Raw genomic sequence first — 21,930 nt, 5'->3', positions numbered from 1 at the left:
TAAACAAGATGCTTTTGTGTGCTCCTTACATAGGGCCATATGTAAAGGAAAACTACAGGTTGTAATGTTACAACTGTTTGCATGCTTCCTTTCTTCCTTTGTTTAATGTAGGCTCTCATTACCACGTGGTGGTAACAGATTGTTTGAACTGGAGAGAAAAGCCATTCGAAGCTAATTAAGCAGCCATTCCAGGCTCTATTCACAGGCAGAGGACCGAGGAGCACAGGCATTTGTCAGCGCTTGACCCCGCGTGGTATTGATTGACAACGCGGCTCCGTGAATGACAGGCTCGACGCCAGCGGGCCAATGGGAAGCCGGCGAGTAAGTGCACCGCGCTGCCATTGGACGAGAGGTCTTAAAGCCGCAGAGGAGTCCCACGTGGGGCAGAGCTGAACCTTCAAAACAAGGCGCAGTGGCAGCGCTCAGACATGGCTGATGTTCATATCACACAAAGGCAATCATCTCCTCTCCCCCCGCTGTGCAACTAGCACCCAAATGCTGATAGGTAGGCGCGCGGACGTGTTGTGCAAGAATCACGAGACACTTAAAGCTAAAAATTAATGTCGAGGCGCTCCCGTGGCTCCAATTCAGTGGATGTCGTCGATCGATTGGTCATTATTGTGCCCTTCACGGTGAACGTGTATGTGTGTACTGAGGGGGGATTAAACGCGGACATTTCTGGTTTTTGCCTATACTTTGTATATTTCAAAGTAACCCCGCTTCGCATTTTATAGCCATGTTCTACAAACACACTCTCGCCCCCCCACCTTTTTTTTTTTTTTTTTTTTTTTTCTTCTCCTTGTACGGGGATAAAAATTCAAGTGTTGCAAACCCCCTCCCCTCCCCCCCCCCCCCCCGTCCCGCAGGTGGTCTCACCCAAAAAAAAAAAAAAAAAAATCAACTGTATTTCGGCGGCAAACACCCTAATGAAGCGCGGATGTGGAATTTGTGCTGTCTCTGTCAAATTTGGATATCATCGTCGGCACATCAATGCCTGCTGTTGTTGTTGTACACGGTGGGACGGACGGATGATGCCTTGTGGATCCGTGGGATGATGTCATGTATCGCTGCACCCCCACGTGGGGGCCGTCGCTCTCCGATAGGCAGATGTGGCCATATTCCTTCCGAGTAATGCGATTGGACAGATAGGCGCTTTCACGGCAGTTCAGCCCTGCTGCCTGTGTGTGGCAACCGGGGTAAGCTGGACAACTGGGGGAAATGCGAGATTGTGGAGAGTACCATGTTACGCTTTTAAAGAATCTCCAACCTCTTCGAGTCGGAAGACAGATTTTGGAAGCATATTTATTTTTCTTTTTTTCTTTTGGGGATTAACCAGCCGCAGAAGGCGCACATTTCCTCGGAGGTTCGCGGCTGAAGAATAAAGTAGTTTAATCGAGCCCGACCGCACCGAATTTTCTCCCAACTGCTCCCCCAGTCTGGCTGGGTGCGTTCAGGAGAGAGAGGATGCTTGTCGAGAACTGCGTCCACGCGTACATTACGAGGGATTAAACGCATGAATTATAGCCGTCCCTGTTTTTTTTCTCCAGGAACAGAAGTCGGACGCACGCCCGGGTATGTATTTACCAGAGCTGTTGATTTCTTTCTCAGTATTTTTTGGGCGTTCGCTCAGCACCGCGCCGCTTCCGTGGCTCTGCGCGGATTCAAACAGTAGGTTGAAGCCAGCTGCTTGTCGGCTGTGGCCTGCCCGTCCGCCTGTAGACGTCCGAGAGCGGAGGTTTTTGGTCTTTTGAAGAACACAAGTCAACAGTGGATTCTCAGAAAAAAAAAAAAAAACCAACGAAACTGAAGCAAGCGTAAAAATATATATATATATACGGCGAGAAAGTGGCGTCTTCAATTGTTTGCATCAGTTTTAATTTTAAATTGAGATTTTTGTTGTTGTTGTTGTTGTTGTTGTTGTTGTTGTTGTATATCATGTGGCTGACCACTGACCGAATAAGGTCATCATGAAGGCAGAAGCGCTGGTGCTGCTTTTTGACATGGCTGCAATAACTGGGATTAGTTTGGTGTTTTACCTACTTATTAGTAAACAACATTAACTGTATTGAGTTGTTTTTGTCCAGCTATAGATTAAACCGCGTCATTTGTTACACAGGATTTTTCACGACCTCCCCTACCCCCCCACCCTCCCCAAGCCCTGTCTGCTGAGACTGGTGTGGCTGTGAGCAAATTCCTACCATTTTGCCAAAGGACCTGCACACTGGAGAGATAAACAAAGGATACATTTCAAGATGTATCCACAAGGCCGACATCCGGTAAGACGCGCTTCCTCTGTACTTACAGCAGTTTACATGTTTAGCACCCAACACGGCTCCTGACTGTGCTGATTCCCTCTGAAATCTGCCCTGGGAAGCGTTTTCCGCCCTTTAATGCAGCCCATCACATTTCTATATGGTTCTTTTACAGTGCATTTATGTTACGCCGGAATATGTACTTAGTGGTAAATGGGTGCAGATGGTTTTGCATGCCTGGAGATATTTACTCATCCAGACACTTACATATGACTGTGCTGAATATGTGGACAGGTGGTGGTTCTAATTCATTTTTCAGATTAGATTTCATATTCAGTGTGAAAGCCTATTCATGTAGTGTTATTAGCTTCTGGAGGTGTGAAGTACAAGTCCATCTCTTTGGTGTGGTAATGTATCACTGCAGAGGAGATATTATCCTGAAAGAAGTCTAATGTGAGAAACTGCTCAGTTCCTCTCAGCAGCATGGGACACAATGCAGACAACTGTGAATAAAACTTTGTGTGAACTGGACTGTCTTTACACCCTTCTTTTCAGGCTCCACACCAGCCCGGCCAGCCTGGCTTCAAATTCACTGTAGCCGAGTCTTGTGACAGGATTAAAGATGAATTTCAGTTCCTGCAGGCCCAGTATCACAGGTAATGATTATCACCAAAGTATGTCAACATTTACTCTATTGGATTGTAAAGGTTAAGGCAAATATTTGGATGTTGACTTCTGCAAGAGTGAAAAAAGACCCGTTTCTTTTTTCCTCTGTGCTGTCAAGTAGTTAAGTGTGAGTGACTTATTGAAGTGATATGTTAGAAAATGACACATTGTCTTCTATTTTAGTCTTAAGGTGGAGTATGACAAGCTGGCCAATGAGAAGACGGAGATGCAGCGCCACTATGTCATGGTAAGATTATGTTACAATAGGGAGCAATTATGGTTCCAAATTGCAAGGCTTGTCAGAGCTCTAGTTGGGGTGGAGTGAGACAGGCTATTGTGATCACCTATGTGGTGGTTAGGGCGGGCTGAGTGTCAGGTACAGGCCTGTGAAAGCCCCCAGGGGGGTTTGATGTAGCCGGTTGTTACGGAGGAGCTTTTCCTGACAGGCAGGCGGCAGTGGGCCGAGGCTCCATTATAGCACGCCCCCTGATCTCCAAGGGTCGACTGTGCCGTTGCCCTCTGTGTGTGCTGATCTGATTATTCTCCTAGGAGACTCCACGCTCAGACATATGCATGGCCATAAATTAGGTGTGAGCTGACGGTGGAGGCCCAGAGCAGTGTGTGGGAAAAAGGCACCGCTGTAAACAAAATGGAGGACGTGGAACATGCAGCAGTTTATTTTGCGCTAAGTTTTCTTTGCAAGCCTTATTTATTAGCTTTTATTTTAGCAGCCCCTTTTTTTTTTTTTTTTTTTTTTTTTTTTTTTAAAAACATAGGTGTGTCCCTGACTCGCGAAATGAGTTCAGACATGATGCAGTGAAAAGGTTCTACTGTGACGGTGTGCTCTGTTGTCCCAGGTAAACACACCAGGGATGATCTAAACCAATACATGCAGGCTTAAATAAAATAAGAAAATCTTCACAGGAAAACAACATGTCAGTCTGACAAGGAGGAGGTTAGGTAAACATGGAGGGAAGTATCCCACAGCCAGCTCCGGGTGTCAGGTTACACTATGGCTGTGGGGCTCTGATCTCAGACAGAATGGCTCTCTTGTTTGAGAGTAATTTTCGAAGAAGCTAATGGACTGAATAATGCATTGGCCTCATCAAATAGACGCTGACTGGAAAGCCATTTCTGCCCCGGCTGCCACTTGTGGGCTCCACGGATTACATTTCAGCCAGACCGACTGACCTGGCTGGAAATATCAAGAGTGTTGAGCAATCGCGATACACTAAGTAAACAGACATCATGGAGATCTGAGGTGCTTAAAATGGTGATCAATAAATCAAACCCCTCTCCTCTCTGTGCCCGCACTGCAAACAACAAAACATCCATTTATTGGATATTCACTGTCAGCTGCTCAAAGGATTCCCTTCTTTTGTCTGATTTTTAGTTCATCGCCTTTGTCTGTGGGATCGGGATTGTATTTAGATTTTCATCAGAATGTTCAAAACCATGCGATGATGTAATGAGTGTAGTGATCAATTGGATTGATTTGTAGCTGTATACAGTATGTTGGTTAAATTGAAATATTGTTATGACTCCAAAATCGTGTACAATACTTTCTTACATGTTAGAGTGGCTTTATTATAAGTGTTACTTCACTGACATCACAAAATCTTTGCTTTGATTCCAGTATTACGAGATGTCCTACGGCTTGAACATAGAGATGCACAAACAGGTACGTACCATCCTCTCATATTTTTCAGCTCGCTGGTTTTCCACAGCGTCAGGGGATGTCAGATCCTGGAGGAGCCATTTATGGGCTGTGAACCACACTGAGCATCAGTAATAGGCTGTAAAGAGGGAGCTCTTCTGCATATGAACAAGACAACACAATTTCAAACTTATGCCACGACTCGTACAACTGCTGTGACCCGGTTTTGGGAGTTTGCAAGTGGTGTAAAAGCTTGGATTTGACTCAGCCTTTTGATAAGATTAAAGGTGGACTTTGGCATGCTCGGCCTTTGACTTAATGATTAAAAAGACAGGACTGCTGAGAGGTCAGTATTTCTTTTTTTAAGATGAATGGTAATTACAAGAGCGGAGCAAAAGTCAGTCAGACACTTATTGTGGCCTTATCTTTATCAAAAGATCCTATCTTGTATTGCTCCACAGCTAAATCCCGCTGATGCATGAAGTGATAAAGCCTGTATGAATGAGTAATCCTGAGGTCCCACTGCATGCTGCCCTTAAACCAGTGAGGTTGTCCCTTCCCCTGCGACTGCCTAGCTCGGTTAATGACAGCATTGGCGGATTGGCGTGGTCGGGTGATCCATCAGTGTCTGGGCCGTGTGTCACACTGCCACATGTCTGTCAGGGCTCGGGCTGCTCTGATAGCTTCTGTCAGGCACTTATCGCCAACCGGAGGAAAGAGGAGGAGGGGGGATGGGAGCCGGAGACAAGTCGGAGAATAGAGCTGGGGGAGGGGCAACAGCCCAGCTCTGTGTAAACAGGTTAATCGACTGATCCATTTTAGCGCCTGACTTTTATCAGGAACCTCAACAGAGCTGATGGAGGTGCTTGAATAATTCATCAGTGGGGCCCTAACCTGCTGAACGGCGTGTTTGTGAGCAAACAGTGAGGGCCCCTTCCATGCAGCTCCCCCAGTTTACAGCTCAGGCAGGGGAGGGGGAAGGATGGGGAGTGGTTAACAGGCAGGGTTGGGATGGATTATTGGATGCACACAGGCATATTATTTTCGTGCCAGGAGATTTATTCCATCGTAAGGAAACTCATTCCTCTAACTGTGCATTTTTCATTACTGTGAAGGGACATAATTCTGATTTGAGAAAGCACACACCGGCACAGCTCGGATGGACTGATGCGGCGGTGTTATCTGATCAGCCGTGACAGTGTGTAGATGCAAAGGGCTAATTTCTGCTGCATGATGTCAGCCGGTAATTACCATCATATGGCGCGGGTTTCCAAGAGCTGCATGGGATTTGCGTGTTGGTGAGGTTCAATCGGATTTGGCTGTTACCTGTAGTCGTATTACAGACACTATTCTCCTGCCTGCAGGAATCATTTGGTAAGTAGCAAAGTGTCTGCCATACCCAGTGCCAAAGCACACTTGGTCAGCCAACAGACTGTCTGCAGTTTTCATACAAAAGAGGCATGCGGTGAGAAGTGGCTGGAGAAAAAGTGGCTCTCAAAGCCCTCAGTGCCTCCGTATCCCCAATCTGTCATGTGGGACTGGACTGCGGTGTAATAATCTCAGGGTGTGAACTGTCGGGTGTCAGGTCCACTTGCATAAAGACAAAGTTACTGTACTGTATTTAAACCGGGGCGTCACAAAGAAGGTGTTTGTCTGACGCTGTCTTTGTTAGAATAAGTTTATTGTTTTAAGGTTGCGTCATCCTTTGACCAAATGGAAAAAAAACTGCCTGCTGCAGCTGACAAGGTTAATCAGAGCAGAGACTCTTGTCAGCAGGCTTTTGGATTTTTCTCAGATCAATACTGATAACTTTAAATGCCAATTAGAGATTCATTCTGGACTTGCTTCACATTAACGAAGTCTCAAGGCTTTGTGCAACATCTCATTTTACTGGAAACGTAATTTTTCCGGGTTAGTCAAGCTACTCGTCTGATTTTCTTCCTCTCTCTTATTAGAAAAAGCCATGCATAAGAGATTCAAGGCTGTCATCTCGGAAAAATTGTCGGCCCTCTAAAAATGACACATCAGGTTTTGTTTGTAAATGGATCATGCGACCAGAGCCACCAGTTGTTTTCCCTCTGCATTTAATACTCATCAGTGTCTCGAGTCCATTTTCCCACTGCTGATAGCAACAGGCGAATACCTCTCTGCACACCATTGACAAGCCAGCCTGAGAGTGCTCTTAAAGTGGTGCTACACAGGTCCGAGTACCTGTAATTGTGTAGCAGCAGTGCAAAGCTGGCCTCTCAAGGGCCAAGCTGTCATCTACTTAAAGTGACAACAGCCCCATTTTTATCTGCCAGCAGAACAAAAAAAAAAAAAAAAAACTTCCAGCACTGCACTGTATCTATTTTGACAGCAGCAGCAAGCTGAGTTGATGCCTTTTCCATGTATTTGCATGTTGTGCTGTGAGTGTAGAGACTGCCAGTTGTTTAGGGCACAGTGGATCAGCCACCTCCTGACCTCTCCCAGCCAGCTGTCACCATGACACTAAGCTACAGAGGAATGGACTGTGCGCTCAAGGCCTTTTCACAAATCCTGTCAAATGTTCGACTGCTATTTACATGGCTTATCTCAACAAACATGGATTATACAGGCCCCGTAGCTTTTCAACCCTTTCTGAGGGTGTTCTTCAGCTCTTTCTAGAGCACACACTACATTGCAATAACGCTAATGCCCGTAAAACTTTTATCTAACCCTTTCAGTGCTTTATTACTTGTTGGTCACATTTATTGCGTGTCAGAGGAGACCGCAGTTCAGTCTCCTTCTTGTCGACAGGCAATGATCAAGTTACAATCAGCGTTATCTTATGGACTATTGTACTTTTCTTTAACACATGCTACCATGTATTTGTTTCACTTTGTTTCATTATTGCCTCCGATCCCAGGCTCCGCTGGGTTTCATCTGATCTTTCATCTTCAGCTTGTTGTTTGTCCTGCTGGCTAAGTGGCTATCCATGTTGCAGCTTGGGTCAGCAGGTCTCATTCTGTTGGACATTACTCTCCAGCTCTGCTCGGAGGTAATATGTCTGGCTGCCAAAACTGCCTGGCATTTTCTGCCATGTGTAATAAATAATCTGGCGGTCTGCAAAATATATATATTGTGTGTGCTGCTCCAAATGAAAAATCAAGAGAAAATCCCTGTGATGTGTTTGTGTTCCGCAGTGGCCCGGGGTTGAACTGCAGCTCATAAATTCCATAGATGATGTAGCTTTGGCAATGTTATTTTTCTGCTCCCTGTGCAGAGCTTGAACCTGAAAGTCTCATCTCCCATCCCTGGAAGGAGAAAGGAGGCAGAGTGTGCCGGCTGTGCGGTGTTTTTACAGGAGAGGGGGTGGATTCTGCACACCTCCTCCCATTGCTCTTTTTTTATCCCCCATTCATTTGGTACGTTCATGTGATCGACAGGCTGAAAATTCAATTTAATGACCTGCCTCCAAGCACGTAATATGATTTTAAAGCCTGTTACGGTCAAGCAGAGGTGCCATTTGCATAATGATCCCAGCAAGATAGGGCTGCAGCCGTTGCCATGGCAGTTGGTAGACAAGCAGAAGAATGGAGGCAGGGCTCCGTGGATAGATGGGAGACTAGGAGGGTGGTGGGCCGGGCACTTGATTGCAGTGAGAAATGGCTCCGACTTCATTCTTGGAAAAGCTGAGCTTCAGCAAACTTCAGTCTTAACACCGACTGGTCGTTGTCTTTTAATGTTATTGATCACAGATTTGAGGTTTGTTACCCACAAGCCCATTATGCTTGTTATCTTTGCTCACTCTTCACTTGTAATTGTTGATGTAAATTGCAAACGGTGTCACATTTAAGTAAACAGTGCAGTGTCGTTTGTGGGCCTTTCTTCCTGGGGTGTGGTTGTGTGGTTTAACTCCGAGGTTAACTGCAGGACAGTGCAGTTGCAGATGAGGGAAAGGAGGGCAGAGTGAGAGGATCCTCTCACCACAGCAGCACTCTGCCTGCTCATATCCGTTTAGCATGGAGTGCACTCTCAGCACAGCTGTGCTCCATCCCCCTGGGCTCTCCTAATGTTTTAAATATTTCAAATGTCAATATCACGCTGTTTAGAGGATGTTGAGTCAAGCAGTTCTGATTGCCGCAGTAATTGACTTAATCGGTGTAAACATTATAGGCGGGGTTATACGAAATCGCTGTCTGTTTCATACTTTGCCGTCTCATTTTTATCCCCTTTTGTTTTCCAGACGGAGATTGCCAAGCGGCTCAATGCAATTTTAGCTCAAATTATGCCTTTCCTGTCACAAGAGGTAAGTTTGGAATTTGGCTTCCGAACAGTGTTACAGTTTAGTACCAGAAAATATTCACTTATTGTTGCATGTGTTGTACTACTTCCTAAAAATTCAGGTTAAGCAATTTTGAGTAATAGTTTGTGAGGACATTTGCCCTCACTTTGAAAATGCCACTATTGCTATGAAAATTAAGCATGAAATTCACAGATAAGTAAGTAAGTGTGGGCGTGTGATAGATGCTGGCGTGTCCCAATAATCTTTTGTAAATGTCTTCCCACAGCACCAACAGCAGGTTGCTCAGGCAGTGGAGAGGGCTAAGCAGGTTACTATGACTGAGCTGAATGCCATCATCGGGGTACGTGGACTTCCCAATCTGCCTCTCACCGTGTGTATACCCCCCTTTTATTTCTTTGTGACCTTGGGTAGGGGCAAACCTGCACATAAAATGCCGTGAATGTTACTTGTTCATGCACTAAGTACTCTGAACTGTTAAAGGAACAGGTTGTAATCCAACACCCACTAAAGTTATAGTGCAGATTTGCCTCTTTTTCAATCAAATGTGTGAACATATATATATTTTTTTCCAATTTCATACCATATTCTTCACTAATAAATTCCAACTGTAGAACAACACGCGTAGCACTCAAGAACGGGTGTGTTGCTTCAGCTTTGTTCCCGGTGGCATTTTCACTGCCTGGTTCTATGTTTATAAATGCGAGCCTGAGAGCTCTTGAGATCCTCTCCGCGGCCCGTATTGCTTTAATTGGCTAAGGTTTTAACGAGAAGCCTCATCCCTCACTGTTGACCTGGGTAGCCGTGGGAATTAAAAGGGCTGAGGGTGAGCAGAACACCGCCAGCGCTGCAAGCTAGCTGAGATGATGCAGACAGCCATCACAGCACAGCTGCACACTTCTTTGCACACCACAGCACTGAGCAGAAATGTATGGTGTTTATCCCTGCTGCAAAACAACATCTGCTCCTCCTTGATCAGCTGTGCTCACCTTGCCGCCCCGGAACAGAAGTGATTGGTTTCCCCTGTGAAACAAAGCTCAGGCTATCAGTGATCTTATTACTACAGTTGAATCTTTAGCATGCACAAGAGGTTGGCCCAAAAGGATGACTTGGTAACTGCAGACACATATTGGAATTCAATTAATTCCCCCTTGGTGACCTTTTGTTCCAGGATAATTGCTCCCTAGAATTTGTCTGAGTAGGTGTCGTGAGGTGACAGAGAGCTGTTTGTTTTCTTGTCTGTTGGACCGAAGCAGATGCTTTATTACACTTTCACTGAAGCAGAGCAGCTGAACCAGCAGTTGTTCCTAAGAATAGCAAATTTGATTTGTGGCTCCTTCCTGTGTGTGTGCAATTTTCATATTTAGAGCAATGCAATACTAGATTATTGTTGTACATTTGAATTTGTAGCTGTGATCCTCTCGCTCTTGCTTTTCTGTTGTTCTTTGTCTATGATTTAAAATTGGACATTTTACAAGACATTAGATGAGCCCATTCATGATTTCAGTATATGGTTTAATGTGTAGCAGCTGGATTCTTTCATAAAAAAAGCGAGGCCTCCACCCAAGTCACGGCGGTTGCTCATGTCGGAGGAAGTGGAAATGTAGCTACTGTATGTTTTACGAATACCTATCCATTAGTTATTTATCAGGGAGAATCTCTGTAGGCATGCCAAAATCCTCATGTATATTGTAAAGCAAGGTGGGGTGAAAGAGCATGCCAGGCAGAGAGGCAGCATCCAGGAGCCAGCTGCATGTCTTATTGATGGAGCGGAGGGCCATTAATAGAATGCATCTAGGGCAGCTGCTTGCATTGAGATGAACCTGACGAGTGGAGCTTCCTGTCTGATTAGAAAATATGCAAAATATTCAAGTCAACAAGACGAAGTTCAGATAAGGCCAACTTTCTCGCTGTGAGTGGTCACCTGGATAATACCACACTCTGTTTTAAATAATGAGTAAAAGTGTTTATTTTTTCTGTAAGATCATGAACTGCAGTATATACTGATACAGGAGAGAGGGTATCTGTAGCCCTGACCACTCTCTGTCCTCCTTTTCAGCAGCAGCAAGCTGCCTACCCTTCTCTCATGGTCAGTGGCATCCACAAATCTCTGTCTGTGCCATGCTGTTGTTAATGGACTTGGTGTGTGCGCACATCTGGGCTTGAAGGGCTTCTGCATGTTGCATGGCACTTTTCCTGCCCAAGTGCTATGTTTTGCTGTATTTAGTGTGTTAGCGCAACCGAGACTACGACAATACATTTGCTCAATTTTGCCTGTGTGTGTGTTTTTTTTTCTTCTGTAGCTACACACAGTCTGAGAAAAAAGGGGAAAAGAGTAGGTCTTTATCTTGGAATATTAAATTAGAGGAAATAGGCCAGACTCCTTTATTTATTTATTATTGTCTTCATTTATGGCCCTCTAATGAGGGCTCTTGCTGATCAACCATGCTTATTACCCATCAGTGCCTCATTAAACACAATGAGCAGGGATGGCTCTCCCCTGCCAATGAACTGTCTCCTTAATTTCCCTCATGGACACAATATTATAACACACTTGCTTTCTCCTGGGCTCTCTGTCTCTCTCACACACTCTCTCTCTCTGTCCTGGGTACATTTTGTAATTGGATTGACATCTGCCCCATGGAACAAAGGGTAAGGTTGCAAGTTAAAAACCTCCCTATTTTCCAATCAAGTCCTCTCTACTTCTGGGGCAGATAATGCCAAAGGCAAGAAAGAAAAGCCTCCCTATTTTGTTTTTAAAGACATATTTTAGTTTTATCTGCTATTTGTATTCCAGTGGCTAATTAAGTTCACACTGGATTGAAATATTTTTAACTATATATTAGGCCTGCACCCCCACCTTGTTCTATGTGTTGCACCACCTCCTCGGTCATTACAAAGTTCTTAATAATCCTGAATTGGCCATAAATGGCCACTGATTGAAGTCCATCGTGTAAAAGAGAGCAGTGAATGCTGTAACAGCAGCTGAATTATTCAGTTGGCTCGTAGACGGGTAATAAATTGCTGATGTTTTTATTGGTGTCTCAGCTAAGTATTATTTAACCTCGCTTTAAACTGCTTACTTCCATGCTGAGTGCCTTTTAACTCTCACCTATTTCCCCGTGCCTTTCAAATATTGATGGTGAATATTGGAGGGTTGACTGAGTGCCAGCATGGGACCCCTGGTCCTGGCTACCAGAGCAGCCTTCCAGACGCACACTCAAAAACACACTCAAAGACTCAGAATGAGAGGGAAGGAGTGCCAGCTTCTTGCACTTAGCGTTCCCTCAGTCTCTTAAAGTTTGGGTGTACAAATGATTAATGTTCTGTCAGTCCAGGGACATGAATATGAGAGTAGCAAACAGACACTGGTTGTGTTTTTTAAGTGTTTAAAAAGCAGGCGTTTGTTTAGCCTATACAGCTTCATGTTCTGGAAGACAATTGCTCAACTCGCTGATGGCACAGGAGCTCAGCGCTGCTGCAGTATTTAATGCGCCAGTTTACCTGAAGTGAAATGATTTTCTTTGTGTTAAGCTGTCATTCAAATTAAACTTTGCTTTCGAATGAAAAATATATACAGTGGTGTGAAAAAGTGTTTGCTCCCTTCCTGATTTCCAATTTTTTTGCATGTCTGTCACACTTAAATGTTTCAGATCATCAAACAAATTTAAATATTAGTCAAAGATAACACAAGTAAACACAAAATGCAGTTTTTAAATGAAGGTTTTTATTATTAAGGGAGAAAAAAAAATTCCAAACCCACATGGCCCTGTGTGAAAAAGTGTTTGCCCCCTCCTGTTAAAACATAACTTAACTGTGGTTTATCACACCTGAGTTCAATTTCTCTAGCCACACCCAGACCTGATTACTGCCACACCTGTTCTCAATCAAGAAATCACTTAAATAGGACCTGCCTGACAAAGTGAAGTCGACCAAAAGATCCTCAAAAGATAGACATCATGCCGAGATCCAAAGAAATTCAGGAACAAATGAGAAAGAAAGTAATTGAGATGTATCAGTCTGGAAAAGGTTATAAAGCCATTTCTATAGCTTTGGGACTCCAGCGAACCACAGTGAGAGCCATTATCCACAAATGGAGAAAACATGGAACAGTGGTGAACCTTCCCAGGAGTGGCCGGCCAACCAAAATTACCCCAAGAGCGCAGCGACGACTCATCCGAGAGGTCACGAAAGACCCCACAACAACATCCAAAGAACTGCAGGCCTCACTTGCCTCAGTTAAGGTCAGTGTTCATGACTCCACCATAAGAAAGAGCCTGGGAAAAAATGGCCTGCATGGCAGAGTTCCAAGACCAAAACCACCGCTGAGCAAAAAGAACATTAAGGCTCGTCTCATTTTTGCCAGAAAACATCTTGATGATCCCCAAGACTTTTGGGAAAATCCTCTGTGGACTGACGAGATAAAAGTTGAACTTTTTGGAAGGTGTGTGTCCCATTACATCTGGCGTAAAAGTAACACCGCACTTCAGAAAAAGAGCATCATACCAACAGTAAAATATGGTGGTGTGTGATGGTCTGGGGCTGTTTTGCTGCTTCAGGACCGGGAAGACTCACTGTGATAAATGGAACCATGAATTCTACTGTCTACCAAAAAATCCTGAAGAAGAATGTCCGGCCATCTGTTCGTGACCTCAAGCTGAAGCCAACTTGGGTTCTGCAGCAGGACAATGATCCAAAACACACCAGCAAGTCCACCTCTGAATGACTGAAGAAAAACAAAATGAAGACTTTGGAGTGGCATAGTCAAAGTCCTGACCTGAATCCTATTGAGATGCTGCGGCATGACCTTAAAAAGGCGGTTCGTGCTCGAAAACCCTCCAATGTGGCTGAATTACAACAACTCTGCAAAGATGAGTCGGCCAAAATTCCTCCACAGCTATAAAAGACTCATTGCAAGTTATCGCAAACTCTTGATTGCAGTTGTTGCTGCTAAGGGTGGCCCAACCAGTTATTAGGTTTAGGGGGCAAACACTTTTTCACACAGGGCCATGTGGGTTTGGATTTTTTTTCTCCCTTAATAATAAAAACCTTCATTTAAAAACTGCATTTTGTGTTTACTTGTGTGTTATCTTTGACTGATATTTAAATTTGTTTGATGATCTGAAACATTTAAGTGTGACAAACATGCAAAAAAATTGGAAATCAGGAAGGGAGCAAACACTTTTTCACACCACTGTATATAATTTTGTTTTCAATTCATTGAGTGTCTCAGGCCCTGCGTCTCATTCATTAGACTTGTTGAAGATTGTTAGTCACAACTTCTACTCTTCAGTAAAGAACGAGGGATTATGCCACCCTGGCCCGGTATGAAAATAGCACTGAGGGGGATTGCTGTCTGTTCCTGACAGTAATAGATGTGTGAACGTGCTAATATCATCTGGGGTTTAACTGATCAGCCTCATGTTTAGTGTGTGGTTTCTCCTCGCCTTTTCCCTCTGACCCACTCTGTGTCTGTCTGTCTATTTTCCTGTCCTCTTACAGCAGCAGCAGCTCCAAGCACAGCACCTCTCCCATGCGGCTCACGGGCCTCCAGTCCAGATGCCACCTCACCCCTCAGGCCTGCAGCCGCCCGGCATCCCCCCTGTGACAGGGTCTGGATCAGGCCTGCTGGCGCTCGGTGCTCTGGGCAGCCAAGCTCACCTCCCAGTGAAGGATGAGAAGAACCACCACGATCTCGAGCACAGAGGTGAGGCGTTAACCTCGGTCACATTGCTGTTCAATTGGGCAGTAGCTGGCCACAGTTTATTTGGAAGAATTGAAACGTACAGTATATTAATTTCAACACTATTGAAAAGATGTTAAACAGGCAAAAACCAATTTAGTGTGGAGTGCTTCTCACTCTCTCGAGCGGAATCGTAGGGCCCTTAGGTGAGGAGCACATCCTGTCTGTTCACATTCTGTCTGGGTAATGAGCTGGTACATTCCCAGCCCATGACTGCATAAGCTATTCAACTGCTCCAGTACACGGTGATAAGAGGGGCCTTGTGCCCTGCAGTTGATTCTCACACGTTCAGCCAGAGGCGTCTGCTATGATGTGTTAACCGACTGGTTTCTCTTTTTGCTCCACTTGGATTCATCGTCACCTCGACTGCCACTGTGATGTCTGCGATACAGAGAACACAGTGAGTGTCAAGAACTGCAATTGTTTTTGTTTAAAAAATTATCGCATTTTCATCTCTTCTACAAATGTCAAGTAACTGCATGCTATCGCTGATTTCATGCACTGTTGTAATCTGCTTTCAATAAAATGATTAATGAAAAATGAGGTTTTGAATAAAAATCCGGTGTGTTTAATCCAGAATGGAAACGACTGGTATCATGCCGGAGAGATTAGAAGCCTTGTAATTTCATCACAATTAAAGAGGGACTTGGACTTCCCCTTCTTAAAGGATTTATTTGATCCCTTCTACTGTCTCCCTTGTTTACCAGCTCACTCTTTCTTCTCCTTGGCATGTGATGAATATTTATGAACACAAATGGAGAGCTGTTTTGTTTTCTTTCTCTCCACCCCGTCTGGCTGGACCTGCTAAAGCGTTTTATTTGAAATGCTGCGATCTCTGATGGCTTGTGATGGGCCTGTGAGATTGTGTTTCTGTAGGCCGGGCCAGCTGAATGGGTGCAGTCATGTCTGAAGAAATGGAACTCCTGGGGCGATTAGCAGGCCTGTTTTGTTTCTGTGCTCTCGTCCCAGGTCATCTGATAGTAGAGTGGTGACTTTGGTTAATGAGTCACGCTAAGCATCTCTTTAAAGGTCAGCCATTATGCAGACAGAGGCCCTTTGCCCAGACTGCTAGTCCATCAGCAATTGTTCACTTCTCTGGGTTGCCGCTGACTTAGCTCATGTTGTTGCTTTGGTCCTCGGATGAGGGACAGAGGGAATCGGGAGAGCTTGGCAGTTTACAGGCAAATGGCAAACTCCTGTGAAAGCTCCTGGACACCTGCCTAGTGCCTCCCATTCTTTTGGCGTTTGGAGTGAGCTGTCCCAGCTTGTGTGGGCAGCCTCCATGAAGAAGCACCAGTCAGTCCCACGCTGCCGTGCCCACTGGCAGGATATAGATTCTCTTTCTTTATCAGAGCTCAAAGCCGGAGCTGACATGGTGCCCAAGCGCGCTGTGGCAATCAATGCCCAGTGCCCACGACATATATTTCTCTCTCTCTCCGTCTCCCTGTGTCTCTTCTCTCTCTCTCTCTCTCTCTCTCTCTCTCTCTCACGCTTAGCCTGACTGACTCTGGAGAAAAGGCCCTCTGTTCAGCCACAACACACTGCTCATGTCCCTGTGAGGCTGTTTGTTGTCTAGTTATGAGGAGGAGGGAGCCCAGCTCGGAAAACAAGCCCTCCTCCTTTCAGTTCAGATAACAGGGCATTCTGTTGTATGGCCAGGGACAGGCTTGTGTGTGAGATTGGGCTTGGCTGGTGTCAGGGTACTGTTTGGAGCTGGCCTACAGCTGCATTTTAAGAGTCTGCCGTATCCATCGTTGTGTGAATAAAGCATTTTTAGTGTTTGGATTGGCACAGTGTGTTCTCTGTGAATTTGTAATAGATGAGTGACTCGCTGCTCTCGTTTACGAAGGAAGACAAAACGGTAACAAAGCGTGTTTGGTTTTCTCTTTGCAGAATAACTCTATATCTCCATCAGAAAGCTTACGCACAGCCAGTGAAAAGCATCGCAGCTCCTCTGACTACAGTTTGGACTCCAAGAAACGCAAAGTGGAGGAGAAGGACAGCATGAGTAGATACGTAAGTCATTAAAGGAATAGGTCAACACGTTGGGAAATATGATCAGTTGCTTCTTTGTCGAGGGTCAGATGAAAAGATTGATACCATTCTTCGTGTGTCAATGATGAACCGACAGCTGCAGTTTGTCCGACTCCGTCCAAAGGTTAAAAATAATTTTACTTCCTAAAGTCACTATTTAACACGTTATATTATTGTGCTGTTATAAGTTGTGGTTTTACAATTGAGGTTACGTGGAAATCATTGGCAGAGAATGGTGACTTCCTGGAGTCTCTGCTGGTTGCCTGGCAACCTCACCGTGACAACAAGACTCCAGGAAGTTACTGCTCATGGCTCCAGGCTCATCCAACTCTCAGCAAAGACGACGAATAAGCTTATTTCCCAAAATGCACCATAACCCCCCACCCCCCCCCCCCACACACACACACACACACACACACACACACACGCGCGCGCACCCTTTTGGCCAGTGATGTATTTCGAAAATATCTCTTATGTTGACCGATTTGCTAATTGTCTTTACAGGACAGCGATGGGGAGAAAAGTGACGACTTGGTGGTAGATGTGTCTAATGAGGTGAGCAGTATAGCATCTAATTGTAAATGGCATATTGACATGTACTAAGATGCAGCAGTTAAATAAATATTGATATCAACTCCTGTATTTCTCCAGGATCCTGCCACTCCTCGGGCAAGTCCTGCCCACTCACCCCCTGAAAATGGCATTGATAAGCCCCGCCCTCCAAAGAAGGACACACCCAACAGCCCTGCATCAGTCGCGTCCTCTGGGAGCACCCCATCCTCCAAGGCCAAGGAGCTCAGTCATGTAAGACATCAGGAGAGTTGTGGACAAACTAGGACAGAAAGGGTTTTAAATGAGAATTGCAGAGAGAGCAAAGGGATATGTGCAAATAGATCTAGGACGCTCTCTGCAGTGGATTAGGAATGGCTGTCGGGGCTTTAAGTGCATGACTAAACGTCAGGGATAATATTGTCCCGCATCAGGATCAGTCAGGTCTTCTCTGTTAATAGCTCAATGTATTTAACTATTCCAGGATTTTTTTTTTTTCCCTCTGCCTCACTGAAAGATTAAAGCCAAAGCAGTAAGGGGATAAAAACGGCCCCATCTCCATTGTGTCCATAATAGGTTTTAGAATAAATAGCAGTTTATGGCTCTGCAGGACTATGAGGGTTGTCAGAATTAGATTGGATTAAGTTCAGTTTGCTCTCAAATTGTCAGTCTGCACAGTGCCTGGTTTCCGGGATTGTGAATGTGCTTGCTCTCTCGTTCCCTTGACAGAATGACAAATCCTCCACGCCCGGTCTCAAATCCAACACCCCCACCCCTCGCAACGATGCCCCCACCCCTGGCACCAGCTCCACTCCTGGGCTCAGACCCATCCTGGGCAAACCACCAGGCATGGAGGCTCTTGGTTGGTACCATTCTCTTTCCTCTCTAGAAAATGAGATAATCTCTTTCCATTTCTTTCTCAGTGTACTGTTATGTCACATACCAATATCCATCTCCTGTCTTTGTCTGTAGCAGCACCAGCTTTGCGAACACCCCTGTCCATTGCAGGCTCCTATCCCACCCCCTTTGCCATGATGGGCCATCATGAAATGAATGGAGGCCTGACTAGTCCTGGGGTGTATGCTGGTCTGCACATTTCCCCTCAGATGAGCGCTGCAGCAGTTGCAGCCTATGGACGCTCCCCCATGGTAACAACTCTTTCTTGCTGTTTTATGTAGCTGTATTTGTGATCGCCTAGAAGCACTGCACATAGTTTAAGATTGCCACGTCGGATTTTGTTGTGATTACTGGTCAGTAACAAATCTGTTGTTCAAACATCTCCATCTTGTCGTCTTTTAGGGGTTTGATCCTCACACCCACATGAGAGCCCCGGGACTTCCAGCCAGCCTCACATCCATCTCTGGCGGCAAACCGTAAGTGTCTCACCAAATGTGTTACACTCATACATTTTTAAAAACAGCAGTGATATCAAACACGAACATGTGTCCGTGTTCTCCTTCAGAGCGTACTCCTTCCACGTCAGTGCAGATGGCCAGATGCAGCCCGTGCCCTTCCCTCCTGATGCCCTGATAGGTCCCGGTATTCCCCGCCACGCCCGTCAGATCAACACGCTGAGCCACGGCGAGGTGGTTTGTGCTGTTACCATTAGCAACCCCACACGTCATGTCTACACTGGTGGCAAAGGCTGTGTCAAAATCTGGGACATCAGCCAACCTGGCAGCAAGAGCCCCGTGTCCCAACTGGACTGTCTGGTGAGGATCTCAACAGCTTTTTTACACTTTGGTTGTAGTTGTGCAGTTTTTTTCAAAAGATATGAACTGTTAATACGTAACCTCTTTCTATTAACAACCTGACGATAACATGACGGCCACCTCTCCACGGGATAATTTGACATAAAATGCATTATTGCACAAATGCAACTGAAGCTTTTAATGGGCATTTGAAAAAGGAAAAACTACTTCTGGCAACAACCTAGGAAGAAAATTATGTCGTACAACATTCTGTGATAGTTAACATTTGGCTCGAAGTGTTCACAAATGTGTAAATTCAGCAAGCTAAAAACTTGTCTACTCTGGTCTGGTTTGTTTTGAGAATACCCACGGATTGTTTTATTATGACGGCAGGATTTTCATCCTGTTTTACCACGATTTGTTCCTAAATCTCTGTCTTGTTCCACTGCCCTGAACATGTATTGATTTGCTTTGTCCTCTGTGCAACAGAACAGGGATAACTACATCCGGTCCTGTAAGCTGCTGCCTGATGGTCGCACATTGATTGTTGGAGGCGAGGCCAGCACACTGACCATCTGGGATCTGGCCTCTCAGACGCCCCGCATCAAGGCTGAGCTCACCTCCTCAGCCCCGGCATGCTACGCCTTGGCCATCAGCCCCGACGCCAAGGTCTGCTTCTCCTGCTGCAGTGATGGAAACATTGCCGTTTGGGACCTGCACAACCAGACTCTCGTTAGGTTAGAAGAAAAAAAAAAAAACGTACTCGCAGTGTGTGGGCTTTGGACCCACAACAGAATTGCTCTTGTGTGAGTCCTTTTGAAAAGAGGATGTCAATAAATGTTTGCGTTCCTTCTGGCTTTGATTGTAGGCAGTTCCAGGGTCATACGGATGGCGCTAGCTGTATTGACATATCCCATGATGGCACTAAGCTGTGGACAGGGGGGCTCGATAACACCGTTCGCTCCTGGGATCTGAGGGAGGGTCGACAGCTGCAGCAGCATGACTTCACTTCACAGGTGCAGCCCTGTAAAATAGCAGAGATGGATGACATACACATACAATCTACCACAAACCTACTGTGAAGGGTGGTTTCCTTTTAGCCCCAGAACTGTCAGTGATTATTGTTCTGCCCCAATCTCCAGATCTTCTCCTTGGGCTACTGTCCGACTGGAGAATGGCTTGCAGTGGGTATGGAGAGCAGCAATGTGGAGGTGCTCCACCATTCAAAGCCTGACAAGTATCAGCTCCACCTGCATGAGAGCTGTGTCCTTTCCCTCAAGTTCGCCTACTGTGGTATGAACAAGCACACATAAAAACAGCAAGAGATAATGCTGACTGTACGTAGCCTGTGAATATATTTAGTGCTAAAACGACGGTGTTGTTTTTTTTTTTTTTTTAGAGCCAAAAGGCTTATTGTGCTTTTAAGGTTACAGATGTCCTACCACCTCTCAGTCGAAGGTGGCCTGAACGTACTGTTGTTTCCTTTGCAGGTAAATGGTTCGTAAGCACTGGGAAGGACAATCTGTTGAACGCTTGGAGGACTCCTTACGGCGCCAGCATTTTCCAGGTATGCAGATCAATACACTCTGTCTGCAGCCAGGCCAAAAGTATGCACAGTTGTCTCTGAGAGGAAGGGCACAGCGACCGCTGTCTGACAGGACTATCCTATCAGTGAAAACTGAACCTGTATTATTGACCTGACAAAGAAGTCTTTTTGAGGGCTGTCGGGCCTGAACTTGATGTCACTGCAATCTAATCTTGCCCTGTAGTCAGCTAATCTTTTCCACTTAAATTTAAATGTAGTTGAGTATATTAACTGCCTCCAGGACCTAAAATGTTTGTTATCTTCTTTTGTCCAAACAGTCCAAGGAATCCTCATCTGTCCTCAGCTGTGACATCTCGACAGACGACAAATATATTGTGACAGGCTCTGGAGACAAGAAAGCCACTGTATATGAAGTGATCTATTAGAGCAGAGTGCTTTGGATCGGAGCATGTTCTTGCTCAGGAACACTAGACTCTTCCTCCATCTACCTTCTCTCACACAGACAGCATGGATGTTGCCTGCAGCCCCCGCGGTGGAGGGGCAGGAAGTTTGGCAGTGCCAGACTGAAGTGGATGGTGGTGCTGTTGTGGCCCTGGATGCTGAGTCCTTCGGCTTTGCCCTTCCTCACTCATACAACTAGCACTTGTGCAGCAAGTGCATTTTCCCAAGGCACTAAGAAGAAAATAATGTCTTGCTGTTTTTCTGTTTGTTGGATATTTCTTTTTTTATTCGTCCTTTTTAATGTGGATATAAAGTTCCATGACACAACTAGAAGCGGCGCTTCGCTCTGGAGCTTTTCCTTGGAGGTCCTGTGAAAAGTGTACATAATGGAGTAATAAAAGGCCTTTTATAGATTTATATTTTGGTGTCCAGTTACGCTTGTGATGGTTCTTTCTTGTTCTCTCCGTGATTTTCTGTCCCCTCTGGGGATGGAAATTAGATTAGGACTTTGTAAGAGGATATTCTATTTCAGTTTTTTCCCTCCTTGGCTTTTTTCTCATGTTCGTTGTCCAGAATGACCTTTTCGGAAATCTAATTTGGATTTTTTTTCTCCCTGACAACAGCTTTTTTTTTTTTTCTTCGCTATTTGCTGTAACACAGACGTTTGTCCCATGGATTTTAGCAGTAGAGAATTCTGGAAAGGCCCTTTTTTCAGACTCGAAGATGGAGAAAATCGTGGTTTCCAATTACTTCTCCCCTTTGGCCCTGGTCAGCAGAAATTCTGCTTTGAAATGAAGACCTATCTCTGAACACTGGTTCCTTTCTACAACACCAAAAAGGATAACTGTCAACTGGAAGACTGATGGGTTTGATGGAGAAGCAGCTGTGACTTGAGCTCAGTCTGTTGACTCAGCCATTGTATGAAAATTCATTGCTCCATTCAGCAGAGTTTAGCCATCAGTCTATAAGCATTAATTATTGCCTCTCTTCTTTGATGGCCTGTGACTGATATGCAAGACTTACAAGGTTACTTGTAAAGGTGGCAGGCGAAGCCATTGCCACATTTGGCATTTTGGGTATACTGTTT

At 45.2% G+C, this 21,930-nt stretch overlaps 1 protein-coding gene across 1 annotated transcript; it reads left to right on the top strand.

Moving 5' to 3' along the window:
* Positions 1-957: 957 nt before the first annotated feature.
* On the top strand, positions 958-21,260 carry tle3a (TLE family member 3, transcriptional corepressor a). Its single transcript, XM_069708300.1, has 21 exons — positions 958-1,572; positions 2,117-2,276; positions 2,808-2,908; positions 3,102-3,165; positions 4,555-4,599; positions 8,783-8,845; positions 9,108-9,212; positions 10,899-10,928; positions 14,342-14,563; positions 16,476-16,598; positions 17,121-17,171; positions 17,268-17,420; positions 17,895-18,027; positions 18,138-18,313; positions 18,465-18,538; positions 18,628-18,877; positions 19,346-19,593; positions 19,725-19,872; positions 19,999-20,149; positions 20,347-20,423; positions 20,720-21,260. The coding sequence occupies exons 2-21, from the start codon at positions 2,253-2,255 to the stop codon at positions 20,825-20,827; spliced, it is 2,346 nt and encodes a 781-aa protein (XP_069564401.1). The 5' UTR covers positions 958-1,572; positions 2,117-2,252; the 3' UTR covers positions 20,828-21,260.
* The last annotated feature ends 670 nt before the right edge of the window (positions 21,261-21,930 follow it).

The sequence above is a fragment of the Brachyistius frenatus genome, unplaced genomic scaffold (genome assembly GCF_029030835.1).
Source record: "Brachyistius frenatus isolate BFR_SWC_R1_liver_20210118 unplaced genomic scaffold, ASM2903083v1 Contig_74, whole genome shotgun sequence".
In the NCBI taxonomy this organism is placed as follows: domain Eukaryota; kingdom Metazoa; phylum Chordata; class Actinopteri; family Embiotocidae; genus Brachyistius; species Brachyistius frenatus.
The sequence above is the reverse complement of the archived record's forward strand: the minus strand, read 5'-3'. Positions and strand labels throughout refer to the sequence as shown.